General features: G+C 44.8%; 1 protein-coding gene across 2 annotated transcripts in view; it reads right to left on the bottom strand.

The window, feature by feature from the left end:
* The window catches only part of GRK5 (G protein-coupled receptor kinase 5), a 165,589-nt gene that overhangs the window by 40,063 nt on the left and 104,078 nt on the right, over window positions 1–21,448 (bottom strand). The window contains exons 3-4 of one of the 2 annotated variants that reach the window (XM_069863758.1): window positions 21,148–21,260; window positions 13,223–13,300 (exon numbers count right to left, since the gene is read on the bottom strand). In XM_069863758.1, the coding sequence (XP_069719859.1) occupies window positions 13,223–13,300; window positions 21,148–21,260 (191 nt within the window). The remainder of the gene's footprint in view (window positions 1–13,222; window positions 13,301–21,147; window positions 21,261–21,448) is intronic. The other variant, XM_069863760.1, reaches the window with a different exon arrangement.

The following is a 21,448-nucleotide window of genomic DNA, read 5'->3' as shown; positions in this document are numbered from 1 at the left end:
CAGATTTGCTGCTAGTAGAGACCTCAAAACAGGCCAAAATGAACTTTGGTGTGAGATGGTGCATGATGGCTATAAACTGGGGAGGGGCAGATCTAGACTAGTCATAAGGAGGAATTTCTTCACAATGAGGCTGGTGAGGCACTGGAACAGGTTGCTCAGGGAAGTTGTGGCTGCCCCAACCCTGGAGGTGTTCAAGGCCAGGTTGGATGGGGCTTGGAGACCCTGATCCAGTGGGAGGTGTCCTTGCCCATGGCAGGGTGTTGGAACTAGATGAGCTTTAAGGTCCCTTCCAACCCAAACTATTCTATGATTCTATGATGGGATTGGAAGAGTTCATATACAAAAACCTGAAAATACTGGCTTCATGCAGTTTTTATGTTGCTGCATTTGATTTGCTCTCACACAGCCACAACCCAAGACCAGTGAGAAAGAGCAATGGTTTGTGTCAGGGATGGGAAGTCTGCGTGTGCAATGCCATTCCTGCTGTTATTTTTGCACAGTCACATCCTTCTCCAGATGTTTAAGGAAGGCTGAGCTAGCAGGGGGAGCAGTTACCAGGACAGGTAGTGATAGTGGGACTATCAGTGGTGATTGTCCTCACTCCTTTGAGGTGAACACTCACAAGAAGGACTGTAATTAGAGCAGTTACTTGAAAACTGGAGATAGGCAGATGTATCCAAGACATGCTGTCAGATGCAAAATCAGGGAAAGATCAGTTTACCCGCTCAGGGAATGCATGTTCTCAGAGGGGGAGTTAATGGAAGGCAAAAGCAAGACCATGAAATTGTGCCTTTTTGTGCCTCCAAGGCTGATCTGCTAGAGATGCACCCCAAAAATAGCCCTGTGCTATCTCCACTGGGGTCTGCACTGCTGCCCTAAGAGCAGAAATACTGCTCTTAGGAATAATGTGCAAGGCACAGCCCAGGGTCTGCTTGCCCCACCACGGGGAGACATCCAGAGCCACTTTGGTGATTCTGATGTTCCCCCACCTTCCCAGCTTTGGGCTGGGGCAGATCAATGCCAGCTGAGATTCAGTTTGAGCCTGGGACGTACTGACTGACTGAGGGGAAGAGTGAAGGGGCTGACAGTGAGAATCATAGAACCATAGAATCAGTTAGATTGGAAAAGGTCTTTAAGATCATCCAGTCCAACCAAGAAATGCAGAGGAAAGCAATGGAAGAGGAGATAGAGTGTCTTGGCGATACTTTGATTTTGAGAAGCCTGGGTTAGGCATGTGTATCAGCCTGGTGAGAGAAGAGGTTCTCCACACTGTCACAGCACACGCAGTCTCCTGACCCATTTTGGTGTTCCGCACAAAAATGTTGGAACATTCTTTCTTCTTGCCCTGTGTCTGATCTTGTCTGTTTGCTTTTCACTGGATATGTAGTAAACAGCCAATTCTACATCAGGAGCAGCTGCAACACTTTAAGTAATCAACTTCTGCAGTTTCTTTTTTTTTTTTTTTTTCCTACCACAAAGTCATTTGGGTCTGTATGAGGCAAACCAGTAAAGCACAAGGCTTCACAATTCCAGGATATTTGCTTTGAGATGACAGATGTAGGAATTGGCAGTGAGGTGGATGGGGAGCATGGAGAGCAGCTGTGTTGTTAGTAGCGATTTATCCATTACAACAGCGTGCAAACATTATACCTGAGACTGGGCTCCCATAAGACTACATGACTACTCTCATGACTATATGCACACATCATGAGAGCTAAAGCTTCCAAAGCAAACCCATCACCCTAACCCTGGGAGCAGGAACGGCGGACAAAGACATGAAATATTTCACCCAAGATTAACGAGTGGGTCAACAACACAGAAAAAAATTGAACCTGGTCCTGTTCTCTGCTCCAATGATGTTAACAGTAGTGAGGGTAGTTGCTGGTAGCTAGACGAAGCAAATCAGCAGTGCCTATCAACTCTGGGATTTGTTTTGACCATATCAGCTGCAAGCTGATGTGGAGTCATCATGAATCTGCTTTCCTTCATATTCTACTCACCTATCAAAACACACATTGACACAAATGAAAACAGAATGACTGAAGACAACACAGTCCTCAGTGAACAGCTGAGCATGTTCTTCTGCCTGGAGGGGTTGTATTAATCCATCACAAAAGGCAGTGCTAATCACCTCAGTTCGTTAACTCATTTATGGCAGTGGATCTGATGGAGCTTCAGGCTGACTTGCCTGCTCAGACTCACTGGGCTGCCTCTGGGCCTCAGCAAGCCCACTGGTAGGAAAAGGATAAGCTGCTTCTCTGGGTTTCTAGCATCCTTCCTTTTTGGTGCTGGGCTACAACCTGTAGTTTTGACATATGTCCATCCTTAGAGCAATCATACAATCATAGAATGGGTTGGGTTGGAAGGGACTTTAAAGACCAACAAGTCCCTCCCACTTATCAGGTTGTTAAAAGCCCCTTGAACACCTCCAGGGATGGGGCAGCCACCACTGCTCTGGGCAACGCGGGCCAGGGCCTCTCCACCCTCACAGCAAAACATTTTTTCCTAAGATATCATCTCCATCTCCCATCATTCAGCTTCAGAAACTCAGCAACCATTGAGGTTTTCTTTCTGACAAGTGCCTAGAAAGTACAGGAAGCATTTTTCATGGCTCTCCTGGTAATAAGGAACTGAATCTGCTATCTCGCCATACCTTGTTTTCCCTGTTCTCATTCAACCCCTTTGTAGCTGCTACCACTGAAAGCAAAATGCTCTTTTCTAGAAACCACATTTTGGTTCCTGATGGTGGCAAACAAGCAACTGCCATGTAAATGCTGTGAGTCAAACGTTCTCTATATATAGATCTTCCACCCAAAATGTGTTTGCCTTGGAATGTTAAATTATTTGAGTCAGATAAATTTGGGGGTGTAACCACAACGTGAGTTTCAGAGCAAGAAAGGAGGAGAAACGAATGCCTACATCAAGAAAGAGAAATTTTTTCCTGGCTCCCATAGGTGACCAGAGGAAATCTTACACACTCAATGCGCCATAGAAAGTAATGTTGAAATAACTAAATGTCCCATGAGACAAAAAGTGGTTGTTTCATCAGCTTCCTATGCAAGCCCAGGAATCAGCTGCAGCCTTTATACTCTTCAATTTAATAAACCCAAACCACTCACTGCAATCCCAACCAGCCATGGGGTTTTAGCTATAGATTAGTTTAAGAATCCAAACTGGTCACCTCAGAAGATAGGCTTTGACCTCAGTTACTGAGAAACTGGGCCTCCCAAGAAGTGCTTGGCAAGATATTTTTCATTATCTTTAAAGCCTATTCCTTCCCTGTTCATAATTTGTTAATAATTCTTTGAAAATCTGTTTATAGAGGTTTCTTTACCAAGGAAACGCATTTTACGCCTTCTCCTGGACACACAGGTTTATTGGTATAGGGGAGCTCATGAACCAGCCGTCTGGAATTGCTTTATATAAGGTTGCTTTAAGATGGTGGAAGGGGAAACCTGTAAATATTTTACCTGTTGTCTGTTCTTCCAATTTAAAAGCATTTTGCACACAGATGAAATGAAGAAAACACAGATGCAATAACGACTACCAGTAGCTGCCAGCAGGATGACAGAGGTAGCTTATGAAACAGACAACTGGAGTCATAGAATGGTATGGGTTGGAAGGGACCATGAAGGTCACCCAGTCCAACCCCCCACAGCAGTGAGCAGGGATATCTTCAACTTGATCAGGTTTCTCAGAGCCCCATCCAATCTGACCTTGAATGTTTCTACAGATGGGGCATCCACCACCTCTCTGGGCAACCTGGGTCAGTGCCTCACGCAAAACATACCTTCCTATTAACTAGACTAAACTTCTCTTTTGGTTGAAAACCGTTACCCATTGTCATATCACTACACGCCCCGCTAAAAAGTTTTCCCCTATCTTTCTTATCAGCCCCCTTCAAGTATTGAAAGGCTGCAATGAGGTCTCCTTAAAGTCTTCCCTTCTCCAAGCTGAACAACCCCAACTCTTTTTAACCCCACACAGATTAATCCTAACCTACTCAAATTAATCCTAACCAGGATTTTCTAGCTACTCAAAAGCTAGGGTACTCACCCAATCCTTGGAAGCATCATTAGTTCAAAAGGGAACCTCTTTTGCTGGCAACCCCACTCAGCTGTTGCTATAGTGCATTATGACAAGCAGCCAGATGTTTGATAAAATATTTTTGGAAAAGAACAGCATTCTCAATATTAGTGGCAACAAAGACGAGACGACAATTTTGAAAGCTTCTGTTCTCAGAAGGTTTTTTTTCTCTCATCACTTGTGCTTAACAGGCTTGGATAGCATCCAGCGTCCAGCTCGTTATCAGAACCTTTCTGCTTTTTAACAGCCTCCCACACTGATGGATAACCTAGACGTTAGCAAGCAACCTTGTGTTGCAATAGTCATAGCTTGGCTTGCTCTGGTAAACCAAAAGTCATTTGTTCCATTAAAAGAAAAATCCCTAAATCTATGAACACTCATTTACAACCTCAATGTTATTGAATGGCTTTCTTGCAGGAAAACAAACAAATCCCTGCTTGAATTCACTCCCCTGGGACTTAAGCTCGTAAACATGAGTAACCCTTCCCTTGCAAGTGGTCTGAAGCCCACAAGCTGTTTGCTTTGTATAAAGGGAGCTCATGTGTAAAGGCCTGAACTGGGCTGCGCTCAAGTCAGTGGCTGCAGTGCTAGCGACTGCAGCGGGGATTTTCATAGTAGAATCATAGAATGGTTTGGGGCAGAGGGGCATTTTATCTTAAAAATAAGATCCTATCTCAATCTGGCCTCATAACAGAGGGGCTCCAGCCCTCACATCATCTTTGTGGCCTCCTCTGAACTCATTCCAACAGATCTGTGTCTTTCCTGTTTTGAGGACTCCAGAAATGAATTTTGCGCAATTTACATTCATTTCTTACCATTAACGGTCAAAATCCTGAGGAAACACCTGAATGAAGAAATGAAAATCCAAAAGAGAGCTTGGAAAGCCTTTGAAAAGGATTACAAAGTGAATTAAATAAACATCAGGCAAAAGCCAGTAGCTCACTCACAGAAAGACTGGAAATACCCACAAAGGCAAACAAAGCCCCTACCTAGCACTGCTGAAAATAGGGCATTCCCTAATCACCCCTGTCACACGTTCCATTAACAACCAGATGGTAATAGCCATCAGCAAAGAACTGAGTGGAAAGACATTTACTGTAGGAGATGATACTCTGTTTGCAGTGGCTTATTCTGCTCTTCCTCAGCTTTGCTTGTTGGGCAAACAGTATTTGTGCCAGAACAATAAACTTGCAATATGCTTGATTTTTTTGCTCAGATCAGAGTCCGGCTTGATTAAAAAATAATAAACCAACAGACAAGTTAAGGGTTGGTGTGCAGGTAAAGTGAGATTTGTGAGTGTAGTTGCATTACTGGGTTACAAAAAATTAAACGTGAATAGTTTGAAGTGCCACATATCCATAACTCAAACATGCTGGTAATTTAAAATCCAGTTGTAATCAAAATATTAATTTAAATGGATGTCCTATCCCTGGAGGTGTTCAAGGCCAGGTTGGATGGGGCTTGGAGCCCCTGATCCAGTGGGAGGTATTCTTGCCCATAGCAGGGGGTGGGACTGGATGGGCTTTGAGGTCCCTTCCAACACAAACCATTCTATGATTCTATGAGTGAGTCTATTCTTATGATTTTAGTTTCAGAAATCCAAAGCTGAACCAGCCAGGAAAGCTGCTGCAAGTTACAGCAGGTGGATAGAAGGGCTGTGAAGGTCAGGTGTTCAAAGGGCTCCCATACTATTGGGCTCCCATACTATATCCACACAGACACTTGTGCGGATATCACAGAATCATAGAATCATTGGGTTGGAAAAGACCTTTGAGTTCTTTCAATCCAACTGTACCTGTCCACTACCAAATCATATATCTAAGCACTTCATCAGCCCATCTTTTAAATGCCTTCAGGGATGGGGACTCAACCACCTCCCTGGATGTGCCACACAATGTAATAAAATGTACTCTGCATTATACCTATCATGGAATTCACTTCATTGCACTTCAATCGCCTAAAACCCAAGACACTCAAAGTCTTCCTAGGCTTCCTATACAGTCAGTGGACAGAAAGAGGCACCTCATCTTTCCTATTCAGAAGTCTCCTTGTGTTTAGATAGCCAAGGCTGCAATGTCTGTGTTTGGAGTGGAAGAGGTTGGACTCACCAGAGGACTACTTTAGTGCCATTCTGCGCAAATGTATGACGACCATCTCCTGCAGATTTCTGGATGGCTTGCAAGCCAGTGTTTCACACAGCTGGGAAAGGCTGATTCCTTTTTTCCCACATGAGCAATTTTTTCAGGCAGAAAAGGCCATTTCTGGGGAAGCTGAACGAACCTTAAAGGCTTAGGATTAACTTCCCTGGCCATTGGATACTGCATATGGACTGAGTATAAGTGATGGTGGCATCCAGAGGGAATAGGGCGAAGTTGACTCCGTGAAAACGAGAGGAGGAAACCATAACGAGCATATTCATTAGCCAAGGGCAGACAAGTACATCCTTCCTGCCCTCAGATAATCCTGAGCAGACAGCTCTGTATTTGCACAGTGTCCACTGGCCCTGGCGAGTGTCCGCGAGGAGTCAGAGCAGCGTGGGGGGCCTGCCCTGCCTCGGCAGACAGATGTCAGCCAGGTTCACGTGTGTGGTTGACATCAATTAGCTGAAGCGAGTTTCCATTTTCCAAAGGGTCAAAGTCAGAGCTCTTCCAGCAAACACAGGGACGCCAGAAGGCTTTTGCCCGCTGACCAAGTCATCCCAATGCTTTTTCCGACCACAAATGACAAATGGTTAAGAAGCGTGTGAACCTGGGAGAGTAACTTCTCCAAAACGAGGAAGGAAAAGCAGAGCTTCAACTAACGGCATCAAACCAGTGTAGTTAATGACTCCAGCCCAAACCTTCAACCAGTCTGAGTAAACGCCTTGCAAACACAGCCCTCCTTAAGGGCAGGACACGGGGCCGCCGAAGGACCTATTCTGGCACTGCATCACCAGGGCAGAGCAGACTCTGTGTCGCTTCCACAGGCTCCTGTGCAGTTTGGCACCATTGCAAGAGACAGAACTCCTCACTAAGTGTTTAGTTAACTAACATTTGTATTATAAACAGTGAGGAAAGGATGAGGAAACAGGACTTGAGCAAACCGTGAGAAAATGCATTTTAGTCTGAGACCACAGCAAAGGGACTCCCAGTCAAGGCAACGCTGTGATTTTTCAGATTCCTCTGCCACACGATATTACAGCCCAGCCCCAGTGACAGAAGAATGCCTGTTAAAATACATTCTGATTAGAAAGCATTAATTTGAGTAATAAGGTTTCTTTTCTGCTGTGAGCAGATATTTTCCCAGAACTGAACTTTGGAAAGATGAGCTTACGCAGAAAGCCCGCTGAGAAGGTACTTTCCTGGACTAAGACATAGTGATCAGCAGAGATATCGACCGTGCTGTCTCTGGAACAACAACAAGAATTATGTATTGATTTCTCTGGAGACTGGATTATGTATCGATTACGCTAGCTACAAAGCAGAGGTCTAAGTAATGCTATCATCTCTGGCTAAAATGGTGCTCGTGAAGTAGGGAAGTCAATAGAACGGGGAGTTGAGAAATCCATTGAGTCAAAGGGTAAAGTCCCAGGGCAATTAATTAAATGGCAAAAACTCTCCTTGGCTTGAGTAAGGCCAGGATTTCTACTTAAGTATTTAGCATCCTGAAAAGTCTCCTAATAGGAACGCAAAGGAGACAGTGAATAAGGCTTTGAGCAAGTAAATAATTCTAGCCCGTTTTGAATCGGCATAACACGCTGTGTGCAGACAGACACTTCATTCATTGCTTACTTCAGCTGGATCATTAGCGAAATGCATAGCGCTTAGAAAAACGTGAAAGCTAGCTGCGGAGATAACTCCTGGACTGAGCCTTAGGGGACCATCCTCTGCAGCTGGTGAAAAGTGATATTGTGTGGGCCCTTTATCAGCAAGATAATAATCTTACAGGGGCAGGGGGATGACTCGCTGGATATAAGTGATATAAGCTGAATTTGTATGAGAAGGGTAACAACGCAGAAAACGGTCCCTGAAGGCTCACCTTTCAAACCACAAAGCCTCTGTCTCATATTAAATTCTGTAGATTGCTTTACAGAAGCTTAATGTATCTTTCTTTCAGAGCTTTCAGAGCCCTTACAGTGACATCCAGCTTTTGTGTTGACCATTCCAAAACCTAATTATAACACGTTCCCTAGAAGGCATTTGGTAAAACTAAGCAGTTAGAGGAAGAGATCTCAGCACTTGAATCTGCTTCTTGGTACAGTATGACCTGCCCTTCCAGGATTCAGCCAGAATCATTACAAAGCGATACATTAAACCTTCCCTACGGGAGATGGAAGGCTTTAGCGATCAGTGAAGATGACTCACTCAGAAGCGTGAGTGCTGAAGTTTGCATTTATTTTGGTGGTGAAAATAGGAAGGGGGAAAGAAATCTCTAGGAGAGCGTGACCGAAGGCAAAGAGCCTTCACATCGAGATTAAAACAATGATGTGCAAAAAGAAAACTGGTCTTTGCCAATGCAAATATTTGTGAGCAGGAGCCTGGACTCGGCTGCACGGCTTTGTCCAGCAGAAGTGCTCATATATCATTTTAATTTCATCTTACCCATATTACATTGATGTTTTCTTCTCCACAAAGAGCTGAATTGAGAGAAGAATACATTTTAACCAGACAAGTGGAAGGCCAGGCACTGCTGATCGGCCAGTTTCCCTTTCACAGGGCTTTTCCCTCCCTTCCTTATCCTCTAATTGTTCATAAAAACAAAGACATATTTTCACTTAGCAAAGTACCCACTGCTAGCCTTAGACTGGAGTAAAGGAGGTTATTGCTGCGTCCAGTTAACCTCTGGCAGCAAAGAAATTGCAAACATGGCCTTTATTCTGTGTGTTTCCTGGAGGAAAGGAGATCGAACAGGATTTCAGATAAGAAAACTAATGCTGTTGCTGTTCTTCATATTCAGTGAAGTATATTAATGGGGATAACAATAACCATTATCTATCCTATTCAGTAACATTTTTAGTACCCAGCTGAGTCCAAATATGAACTGTAATGGCATATGGAGACTGTCTTAAGAGCCATTTCAAATCAATTTAGTTTTATAAAGTGTCTCTTGAAGTATCTCAAGGTGATTTACAGTGAAAAAGAAAATAGTGGGCTAGTGATTTAGTAGAGTACAGCATGGCAGCTGTCAGGAAGGAAGGCAGGCAAAAATGCTGCATGGAGATGCAAAACTCTAATTTAAAAGCAGTAAAAGGTCAACATCTCTCTTTGTTCTTCCAGGAAAAGAAGCAGACAGGTAACGAAGCCGGGCTGGGTTTGGCTTAACCCAACTGTTTCATGGAGCACTGAGGGCTTGTCCATTGACAAACAGAACCTAAATCTGAAACATTCCCACTCAACTGCTGAGATGGGGAAAGCCAGGAAAGAAATATTTGTGACCAATTCATTTTAGCAGTTTTACCATCATTTTTCACAACCTCAGAAAATTTAGACTTCCTGTGGGTTGGACTTTTGCCCTATAGGCTTATTAAGTCAAAAAGGCAGTTTTAAGTGCCTTTTTCATGGAAACTGTTAAAGCCTCTTTTGAAGAAGCAAGACTTCAGTCAATGAACATAGGTCTTGCCAGTGTGGCAGCCACTGCACCGCGCTGTTAAGCAAAGGCAGCCCGCGGGCGGGGTTCCCTTCAGATGCCTTGTTGAGTCTCTTCCTCTTAATGGTCAAGGTGTCTCATGCCTCGTAAGGTCTCTCCCTCTTAATGGACAAGATCCCTTCACCAGTGCTCATCCCCACGTAGCCCCTGAGAAGTAGCCAGCTCACAGTTGTTCCAGCTCAGAGAAGGAGGTTAACAATTCTTAAGAACATGTTTCAAGGACGGGGGGCGTTGTCACCTCTTCTGTGGGTTTTCACTCTCCTTCTCACCACTCGAAGTGAAGCTGCTAAGGAAGCCACGAAAATGCTTGTATTTTGGCACCCTCAGCATGAAGATTATGTACTCCTTATGTCCCCCCCATCAAATAGTTCAGCATAGCCTGTTAGATATGAATGTTTCAATGAACGTTAGGTAAGACAGAGGGAATACCAACGTCTTCCTAGGTTTGGACTTGCATACATCAAATCACAGAACAGCTCAGGTTAGAAGGGACCGTTAAAGATCACTTGCTCCAACCTTTCGTGGGAAAGGGAACCTAGATGAAATCATCTAGCATCCAACAGCATCTTGAAAACCTCCAGTGATGAGAACTCTACCACATCCCTAAGGATGTTGCTCCTACCTGCCCCTTCTTCAAGAGGCCTAAACCACTTGTTTTCCCTTCCAGGTGGCAGGATCCATTCAGAATTTGTCATTGCTGTACTTTGTAGGCCAATGAGATGGAGGAAGCCTGACCTGCTCAGGCTGTCCCTGGCATCAACCATTACGAAAGGCTGCTGGACCTCTTCTCAATTCCCCAGCGAGCACGAAGGGGCTATTAAGGATGTTAAAGCTGCAAAGAGCTTGAATTGTGATTGCTTGGAAAAGCGCCTCCTCCTCTCGACCATCTTGGCAAGTGCTGAGCTTGTTTAGCAGCCCCAGGGCTGATGCTGAATGTTCTCACACAGGCTCTCCACGGGGGAATTCGCTGCTCCCACACGTTGGAGCCTGCTAACTGTGTGGTGTAGCACCATAGTGCAGACAGTGGCTGCGTGACTCACATGAGGCTGTGAGTATTGGTGTGATATCTATTCATCTGGGAACGTGTTTTCTCTTCCTTTCTGCTGTGCAAGTAGTGTATGTTTTATTAAATAAAGTGCATGTTCCCTATGCAAATGAACACACTTTGGAATGGTGATATACTGACACTTTGTATGTTAAATATGGATGACATTTAAAAACTGAAGCAGGAACTAAAAATCATTTATAAATATTAAAGAGCATGAAGTCTACTTTTTGTTTTCATTTTGCTTCTGATCATGCACTCTGGGAAAAAGACTCCTCACATTACAAGACTGAATTATCTGTCCAAGAACTAAACCTGTAATTTCATTCTATCAGTCAAGTTGTATGTCACACTATTTTTATATCAAGACAATCAGGTTCTTTGAAGACACACACCTACTTGAAAGGAGCATTCCTCTGAAAGCAGGAGACACTGGAATCAGTAGCATTTGTATCTTTCAAGGGACTGATAACTAAATGGAGAAACTACTGAAAAGAAGGTTTCTTTGCTGTCCAGGATGGTATTCTGTTAGGACATTCAGGTTCAGATTCAAAGAATCGTAGAAGCATGGAATGGTTTGGGCTGGAATGGATCTTAAAGATCATCCTGTTCCAATCCCTCTGCCATGGGCAGGGACAACTCCCACTGGATCAGGTTGCTTCAAGCCCCATCCAGCCTGGCCTTGAACACCTCCAGGGATGGGGCAGCAACCACTGCTCTAGGCAAGGAGGCAGATTTAGACGACAAGTGATGGACCACAACTTTGTGTTCCCTTCTGCCCAAAGGTGTTATGGTAACATGCAAATACCAGAAAAGCTTCAGAACAGACTGTAAACATCCTGTGCCCATTTTAAGCACTGAGAAACCAGGTACATGTGTCAAATCTGAAGTGCAGATCATGACAGAGAATGGAAACTCCAGCTCTGGAGTCTCAGTCGCTTCCCTTCCTGTAACATCACCACTTTTTCCTGATGAAGAAGTAACTGCTCTCAGGTTGGTCTTCACTGCACATTCTCTTTCCTCAATAAACAATTTCATGGGCTTCTGCTGCACTCTGGGGTTGCTGGCAAATGGACAAGAATGGCAGGAGAGCCATGGGACAGCAGGGAAGGGATTTGGCATCTGGAAACCTGCACCGAGCCTGGATGAAACAAAGCAGGACCATCCTTCTCTCACTTTACTAGCCCTGCCAGCAGCAAAATGCCTTTCTTCATTTCCAGATGAGAACAAGAGCAGTGGGAAATATTTTCCCTCCGTATTTGTCCCTCGTTCCTCTGTTCACAGATATTTTAAGACAAATGGTCATTTTGGTGGCTTTAAAAAGCAGCGGAACTTCATGCCCCTAATGAATGGGCAGCAGGAACTCACATGGCAGTGCTCAAGGCCATACGTAACAAGCCACACTCGGTAAATGAAACCAGATCTCCAAATGCAGTCTGAGATAACTGAAAGCATGCCATTTATTAAAGGAAAACGACTGGTGAAAAAAAAAAAAAAAGTGGTCTGCTCTGCCCCTGCGCCTCCAAAACATATTGTACCATTTAACCGCTCTAGAAAGACATCTGCCAAAAATGCCAGTAATTCTCCTGAAGGTCAGATACGTTTCTCTTGTAAAACCATTGCAGCAGCAGTTGTATGTCTTGATTACTCTTATGAAAGCAACTTAGGAAAAGTCCCAGGGTTGTTCCCGTGTTTGAAGTTGGATGTTTATTGCTTACCGGCAGTGACTTTTGTTGCAAAGGTTAAACAGAGTCAGCAAATGATCAAAACACCCCACAGAAAGGATGAGTTCCAGTGCAGCCTGGCCAAAATTCCCACAGCAGATGTGTGGTTCTGTTCGGAGTGCCACCCTGTGGACACAGCTGCTGCCATGAGCTTCTCTCCCTTCCACAGCCCCAAATCTAAACACTCAGAAATCAACAGCGATGGAAAGAAGAACAGGTGATAGCACCTCTCGGCTCCAAATCACATCAGTCTTACATGGTCCTTGCATCCCTGGGGCAAGTGCTGAGGGTGGAAGGAGTGGGACTTTTTCTACCAACCTACAGCATCTGCCACCAAAGACCATTTTTTGCTGGTACTTCCTACACAACAATACATGAAATGCCACCACATCTTTTGAGCTAGATAGGAAATAACTGTGACATCTGCTGATAACAGCTGAAGTCTCTTGCATTCCACCCCAGATGCTGAGCTTTGCCCACCGAAAAGAGACCAGAGAAGCTCCCTGCTCATCCACAGATGATTTAAGCCCCTGGTAAGCTCCAGTTCATCTTAGAAGTCAATTTCTGGATTGGATTATAATTTTTTTTCACTCTGACTGTTTTTATAAGACTTTCAGGTTGATTCACTGGAGATTGCCACCATAAATTTTAGGAGTCTGGCTTACAAAGCCTATAACAACCTTGTTTAGCAAAGGTGTGCCTTGAAGCATTCCTTCATAATGCCACTTTGGCTGCCCCTTACCTCTGGGGTGAGGTATTTCATCATTATTTCCTTTCCTTTCTCTCCCAGCTTTTCATCTGGAGCAATTTCATATTCTGCCTGGAACAGATAGAAAAAAAAAAAAGTCAATATTTGCACTCATATTTCACCATTATAACTTCATTTTGGATGTGGCCTTACCAGAACGCTCTGTCTGAAAAATATGAGGATAAACACCATTTTCTGATGGAAGCAAAACCCATATACAATCCTATTAGAAACCTTTCACTATATTTTGACCAAAGCCTAGTGGTGCATTTTCTGAGATGATGTCTCTTAATTAATACCAATAAATTTGAATTAATTTGTGTTCCATAACCTTGCCAAGCCAGTTTTCAGAAAGCATTCAGTTATTACAGATGGCAACTTTATTCGGTTTTGCTCAAAAGGGATGGTGAACACAGAAGCTCAAAATATTTCTGTTGAGTAGTAAGGAAAGTGAATGCTCATTAATTCTTGCGACAGTGGTATTTCAAACACCTTCAGCAGCCTGGTCCAGTGGGAGGTGTCCCTGCCCGTGGCAGGGGGTGGAACTGGATGATCTTTAAGATCCTTCCAATCCAAACCATTCTATGATTCAGTAGATTGTCTTTTTGGACAAATGTGTCCTTCCCGTGTATTTATGTCTCCCCCTTGGTGTAACAACCCCCTTGGTCTAATACTCCTTTTTCTAAGCAGAGAGATTTGCTCATTGCTTTTACAGGTCCTTGACTCAGTCTCCCCAGAAATCAGATCTAAGAGCCAATTTCTCAGGCACATCTCTAGGAGCAAGATAAGACAAAAGAGGCCATTTAGAGGGACAAACACCACAGGCAAAACTCTCTTTGACTTCTCCAGAACATTAAAAAAGAGAGCACCTCATTCCCCCACAGAAACAATAGCCACATTTTAAAATTTTGACTATTCCATGTACTGTAGCTTCATTAAGTTTTGATGAGTTTTAGGACAGCATTTACACAAGAAGCAAAGGAGGCATTCCTTGTGCACCATGAGGACATTCATAGAATCATAGAATGTGTTGAGTTGGAAGGAACCCACAAGGATCATTGAGTCCAACTCCTGTTTCTGCATGGACAATCCCAACATTCACACTGCGTATCTGAGGGTGCTGGCCAAGTGCTTCCGGAATATCGTCAGGCTTGGCACCGTGACTGCTTTCTTCGGGAGCTGTTCCAGTGCTCCACCACCCCCTGGGGCAAGAACCTTCTCCTAATGTCCAATCTAACCCTCTCCTGGCATCTTCCTGCCATTCCATGGGGTCCTATCATTGGTCACCAGAGAGGAGAGCTCAGCGCCTGCTCCTCCTCCTTCCCTTGTGAGGAAGCTGTAGACCATGATGAGGTCTCTCCTCAGCCTCCTCTTCTCCAGATCGAACAGACAGGTGTCTTTAGGCACTACCCACACAACTTCCCCTCTAAACCCTTCACTGACTTTGTGGCCTCCTCTGGATGCTCCCCAGTAGCTTTATAATCATCACTTTAGTTAATGCTTTGGAACCACGGCAGGCATTCAAAGGACTCCAGAGCTTATCTGGGACCCCACTGGCTAAATGACAACAAGTTCTTAAGAGACATCCCCGTTTTGCTGTGCCCAGGATACGAAGCGTTAGCCTGAGAATCAAAATATTTTCCAGGAAAAAAAATGAAGAAGACAGTCTACTGGTTTTCATGACTGCTTCTGTTAGAGAAAAGATCCCAGCAAGTCCTGCCAAACCAATTAAGTAACCTGGTCCAACACAAGCTGTCTGCGATGATAAATGAGGAGGAAGTTAGAAAAAAAAAAAGAAGAAAGGTAAATCAGACAGAACTGGCAAACACTCGGAAGAACAAATTTCAGAACTCTTGCCCACTGGAAGACGTATGTGCTGCTCCGAGCCTGCCGCAATAAATCTGAAGGCAGGCAGTAATGGATCCCGTCGCTAAGCAGAGCTGGGAATGACATGAAAACCACAACATGATAATAATGCTGTTACCCATCTCTCTGGCACATGCTGATTTAGCTATTGCAGCTACATCTAAAGCTGCACATTCATACACAGAGCAGGTTGCTTTAACAATCTAGAATTATTACCTGATTTGGTTTGGGAAATGGCAATGAGTGCAAATAGCAGCAAAGCCGGCCTTGCTGGTGAAAAATACATGGAAAGCTAAAATCCACAAGTGCAGAACTTCTCTTTTATTGCCCATTTTGGGGATGAACTGATTACATTCTCATAAAACTTAATACAAGGGTTTAAAAACATCTTTCATCCAATTTCCTGCCCTTTTAGATGGTATCTCATTACGGGTCATTTCAACTCTTAAAGCACAGACAATGTTTACAGCATCTTAACAGCATTTTTCTCCAGGATTCCTTGCATGGGGATAAAGCAATGGCAAGAGGAACAGAAGGAACCCATTTTTAAAAGGTCAAAGTTTGGACCTTACCGTTTATGGTTAGGTTCACAGACAAACTAGGTGGTTTTCATATAAAAAAACCAGAAACAATGTATTTTAATAATCAAAAATAATTGAATTAAAATGCAAATATCTGTAAAAGACTGCAAAGAAAGGAGAATTCCTTGGCATTGGCTCAGCATGGAAGCATCTAGATCTTCTGAGTCCTCCATTCAATGCTATTTAAAATTTATCCAATAAAGACCATTTCTCTCTCCCTCATTTGCTTTTAGACTCTGGACCTGGTAATATAGAATCATACAATCATGGAATGGTTTGAGTGGGAAAGGACTTCAAGCCCCTTTAGTTTAACCCCCTGTTATGGGCAGGGACACCTCCCACTGGATCAGGTTGCTCCAAGCTCCATCCAACCTGGCCTTGAACACCTCCAGGGATGGGGCAGCCACCACTGCTCTGGGCAACCTGGGCCAGGGCCTCCCCACCCTTTCTTCCTAAGATCTCATCTCAATCTCCCCTCTTTCAGCTGAAAATCTTTCCCCCTCACCCTATCCCTGCACTCCCTGATCAAAAACCCCTCTCCTCCTATACAGTAGCTCCCTAGTAAGTAAAACCTGACTCAAAGTCATCATCTGCCACTTGAAGAGCAGCATGGGGTGATCAAAGTCAAAACTTCAGTGTCCTCTTGCCACAGCTGTCCTATTCCATTCACATCCCACCTGGAATGTACAATGGGAAGCAAATCAGGACAGGTCAGAAGACCCAAATCCAGCTGGAATTGGATCAGTGCTTTGAAATGCAATTCCTGATGGGACCCACCATATGCAGAGCTAAATGTGTGCGCACACACATACACAGAGAACCTAATTCTACCTCAAGCTGGTTAGGAAGGAATAAAAGGAAAGTTTAATTATACTTGCATTTGACATTCTCAGAGAAAGTGACATTGTGGTGGGGAAGGTAGAAAGTGAGAGACAAGTGGAGATGTGCGAAGGAACCATAAGCTCCAACTGTGAATGGTGTTGATTTCACTGCAGCTCAAGCTCTAGAAGCCCATTTCATTTTGTTTCTAAGTTCATTATTATTTCTTCCTTCGGTGCCACTTATGAGAGATACGGTAACAGATACCATACATTTTCAGCCATCTCCATTACAGGAAGAATTGCCCACATAGGCAGAGGGACTTCTCATGCTCACTCTACCACATGCTTGGGAAGCAACCAAGGTCCTCAACTCTCAATCTTGTGCTTAAATCACAAGAGATTCCTCCTTCTTCCACCACACTCAAAAGCACCGCTACAGTTTGCAAATCCCTAATTGCTAGAAATAACATCATTAGTTAAAATCCAAGTGGAACTAAATATTTCCCATTATTCCTTTGATGAATCCAGGCATGTGTTTCAAGGCTTCTGCTCTGAAGTCTAATAGGTTCTCCATGCCCTAGTTAGGTCAGACAGGGCCCTATTCATAGCTTATAAATGAGGGGAGGATTTACGATCACCCTGACTGCATGGGACGAGCTGCAGGGAAGGCTCTTTCTGCAGGCAGGCTCAGATCCTTCAGTCCAAACGGCGAGAGGATGTGGGCTGGACGCCGTTTGTTGCTAGCTTTTCTTTTGGCTGCTCTTTCAGAGGCTGGAGTTACTTCAGTGTCTCCTGCTTCCCTAGAAGCAGCCCTGGTGGAACAGGGGGCACAGGGGTGCAAAACATCCTTCTCTCCACAGCAGCCGCCTTGGGAATGGACTGAGCATGATCAGAAAATGCACTGGGAAAGGGAGCAGCACCCAACCTTCTTTGGGATGGGGCCATGGATTCGGGGATGGCTGAGCAAGATGTTCAAGGGTGGGAGGTGCCCATGACGGTTGACAGCACTGCTAGGCCGACGGCACAGGGCCCCAGAGGGAACTCGCATCAGCATCCTTAATTCTGACACATCATTTTATCAAATGTATGATTTTTGTCTTCATATTCATTGAGCTCCTGGAACTAAAAGTATGTGAACATTGAAAAAGGAAGCTGAAGGGCTGGCTCTGTGGATCTAGGCAGACTCTCTCCCATGGCAGGCAGCTGCTTGTTGCCTGCAGGAGCATGGGGTAGCCACAGGAGCTGGTGCTTTGCACCCAACAGGAGATGGAGATGGAGATGGAGATGGAGATGGGACAAGATGCCCCCACCAGAGCAATTTTGACTTCTCAGTAGAAGTCAGGAGCAGTGGAAGCACCTAAGCATCTGCAGGAGGTTACTGGTGTTTCAGTCCCAATTTTAGATCCCCAGTTTGTCAGCTCCCCACTCTTTCATCCCCAGTATCTGTGTCCCAGCCCCTGCACAGTTCTCCCTGGGACTTAGGCTCTGCCTTGTTACTGCTCTGTGCTCCAGCCACTGTCCCTGCACTTGCTTACACTGAGGCTTTAAAATCAGTGACTGAAAATTGGGAGGCAAGACACAAACAGCTGGGATTCATAATAACTTGCAGTTGTAAATGAAAAGTGAACTTGAAACCACATTTTTTGTGTTTAAACACAGGGCAAAAAGAGCCCTTTTGACTGTTTAAAAACACGTTTTGAGTTAATGAGTTTGTTGATATCAACAAACTGGCATTTCTGATGGAAAAAAAGCCTTGAACAGCTTTAAGACACACGCACACAGATGGTTTATATACCATCTAAGGGACTTAAACAAATAAAATCTCCCTAAGAGCAAGACAGGGTTTTTACAAATGGCATTAAATGGATGCTTGCTCATCCTCTTACCCCAGATAAGTAAAATTTCAAGTGAAGTCTGCAGCTGGGAAGTCCACCTGAGGAGACTGCACCTCCCACCCTTGGCCCCTGTGCCCAGACAGCACAAGCAGAAACAAATCAGAGAGGGAGCCTGACTATTTTCTTCCAAAGGATGTTTTTGTGTGTGACTCCAATGCAAAGAAGTAACATCACAGAGGTTGGAGAGAAAATAATGGCAGGTTATTTTACTACCCTTGATCTTAGCCAAGCCAGGGAGGACTTTTTACAAGGGCATGAAGTGATAGGACGTGGGGGAGTGGCTTTAAATTGGAAGGGGGAAGATTTAGATTGCACATGAGTAAGAAATTCTTCACTAGGAGGGTGGGGAGACACTGGCCTAGGCTGCCCAGAGCAGTGGTGGCTGCCCCATCCCTGGAGGTGTTCAAGGCCAGGTTGGATGGGGCTTGGAGCCCCTAATCCAGTGGGAGGTGTCCCTGCCCATGGCAGGGGTGGGACTGGATGGGCTTTAAGGACCCTTCCAACCCAAACCATTCTATGATTTTCCCTGTGACCAGAATTAGACATGTTCTCCCTCAGTCAACATAAATGTGATCCACATTAAAAAGTTTAAAACCCTATCCTGGGAAAAAAAGAAAATAAAAAAGTTATGAATGTGAGGAGATTAGGCAAGAGAGGGAGTCTAGGAGCTAAAGTTTTCATTATCACAGCACATCAAAATCAGAGGACAGGAGAGGGAAATGTCAACACCCTCAGGAATGTGCTGTTGAGAAGCCATGTGAGAAAGAGGTCCCTGTTGCTCTGCCACCTTCTCGTGCTGAAGGCGTGAGCTGTGGGGAAGGAAATGCCTCTTGCTAGTGGATTCCCTGCTCACTGATGTGCCTTGCACAGGAGACGTAACTCCTAATACTTTATTCTAACAGCTATCTCTCAACAGTTCCAAAGTCATATCATGTTGCTAAAGTATTTGCAAGTATGGCAAAGCACACTTTAGGGCTGTGCATAAGGTCTTTGTTCAGGGCTTACAGAGGAGCTGATTTAATCATAAGCCATCTCAATTTCATAGAATCATAGAATGAACTGGGTCAGCAGAATCCTCAAAGCCCATCCAGTTCCACCCCCTGCCACGGGCAGGGACACCTCCCACTGGATCAGGGGCTCCAAGCCCCATCCAACCTAGCCTTGAACGCCTCCAGGGATGGGGCAGCCACCACTCAAGGCATTCTCCACCCAGCCTTAACTATGCTTGGGATGGCCCTGACCACAGTGTAGGACCTTGCTGAACTTCATGAGGTTCACATAGCCCCACCTCTCAAGTCTGTCCACGTCCCTCTGGGTGGCTTCTGCCAATGATTTACTGCATAACTTGGTAAAGTTACTTAGCTGTGCTCTGTAAAAGAGAGGTGGTCCCACCTCTCAATGTGCAAAAAGCTCTGTGAGCGTCTCATGAACAACTAAACATTTTCCACTATTAGTTTTTATTATTATTTGATATTACACAGAAGCAAGGCTTTGCATCTTGTAGAAAAATAACTAAGTCAAAAGAAAATGGAGTCTCTTGGCTTTTTCTGCTCGGGACTTGCTCCAGCAGATGTTCTCCAAAAGGTTTCACATTCCTGGTGGTCTCAGAATAGGGCTGTAAAGTCAAACTTCTGGTCTCATTATAGGACTTCTTTGCCTAATGTAGGGCTTGGCCTGAATCCCACCACTCACTCAACACAGTGTGAACCCGCTGGGTGAAATTCAGTAGCAATCATCTGATTTAATGGCTACGGGCCGTGTTGCTCAACCTTACTATTGCCTCATACAGGGATTTGCATGGGCTGGGAGTGAGCTCGTACAGAATTTGAAATCAATAGACAAAGGAGACTGCTGTTAATTAGTGTTCAAAAGAAGAGAGAAAGTGTAAATATTCAGACCTCCACAGAGCCAGGCATTTTGTCCCTGAAATCCTTGTCCTGTCAGTCTAAGCCTAACTGGGAGCAGATCACTGGCCCAGTAAAGGGAGGCAGGGCAGCTCTAGCCTGCAAACTCAATCCAGGAGTGGGTGAAACGCACACCTGCGCAAAAGGGGCTGGGGATATCAGTCTGGGAGACAGCCCCTACCCAACTTTCCTGTAGCCTCTCTAAGGACTGGAAGCTGCTCTAAGGTCTCCCTGAGCCTTCTCTTCTCCAGGCTGAACAACCCCAACTCTCAGCCTGTCCTCACAGGAGAGGTGCTCCAGCCCTTGGATCATCTTCATGGACTTCCCTGAACTCGCTCTAACAGATCCATGTTGTTCCAGGAAGTCCTTTGTAAATCACCCTGAATTCTACTAATGAGTTGGTAAGAGAAAGATGCTATTGATAATAGATATTATAAGATACTACCATACTCCTCATCCTCACTTGTCAGCCCATTCTTCATCTTCCCTTTCCTCCCAGTGCCTCCCAGCGCTGCAGGCTTCAACCACATCAAAAGACATCACTCCCAGCAGCCCGGCAGTTTGGACACTGTGATGAAGGGAGGCTATGCCAGCACCGTGCTGGAGTGGCCACCCTTCTCCTGCTTTGGTGGCTCATGCTCCCTGAGGCCAGTACCGACCCCACGTGCAGTGCTGCCCCTCAACTGCCAACGATGCTGGGATGCTGATGGGGTCAGCCCTATCTGCTGCTTCCTCAGATGCATTAGAAATAAAATCATAGCCCATGAAACAGGGATTTCTTGGGGTCAAAGGAGTCTCCTCTGTCAGGAAAGCGCTGCAAAACACCCCAAAATATCATGAGAATTGACTTACCACCGAGTCAAGGAACCTAATACAGCACTCAAGCTCGGGTCGAGTTTCACAGAACTGCCGAAAGAGAAGCCTTCCAATGGGCTGCTTTTCACATATGCTGCAGTAATCTCTCTCTAGAGGCAATAAAGAGAAGAAGAGAAGCATGAAAATGAGAAGAGCTTTGCCTTTTGGGTTGATTAGGAGTTTAAAGCATCACAAGTGACTGCAGAACTCTGATACCAGATCAGAACTACCACCTTCTCCCCACTACCACATTTCAGGTATCCAAACGCAAATATGGTGAATGATTTTAAGACTCAAA

This window comes from Phaenicophaeus curvirostris, chromosome 9 (assembly GCF_032191515.1).
Source record: "Phaenicophaeus curvirostris isolate KB17595 chromosome 9, BPBGC_Pcur_1.0, whole genome shotgun sequence".
NCBI lineage: Eukaryota > Metazoa > Chordata > Aves > Cuculiformes > Cuculidae > Phaenicophaeus > Phaenicophaeus curvirostris.
This window is presented reverse-complemented; position numbering and strand designations above follow the sequence as displayed.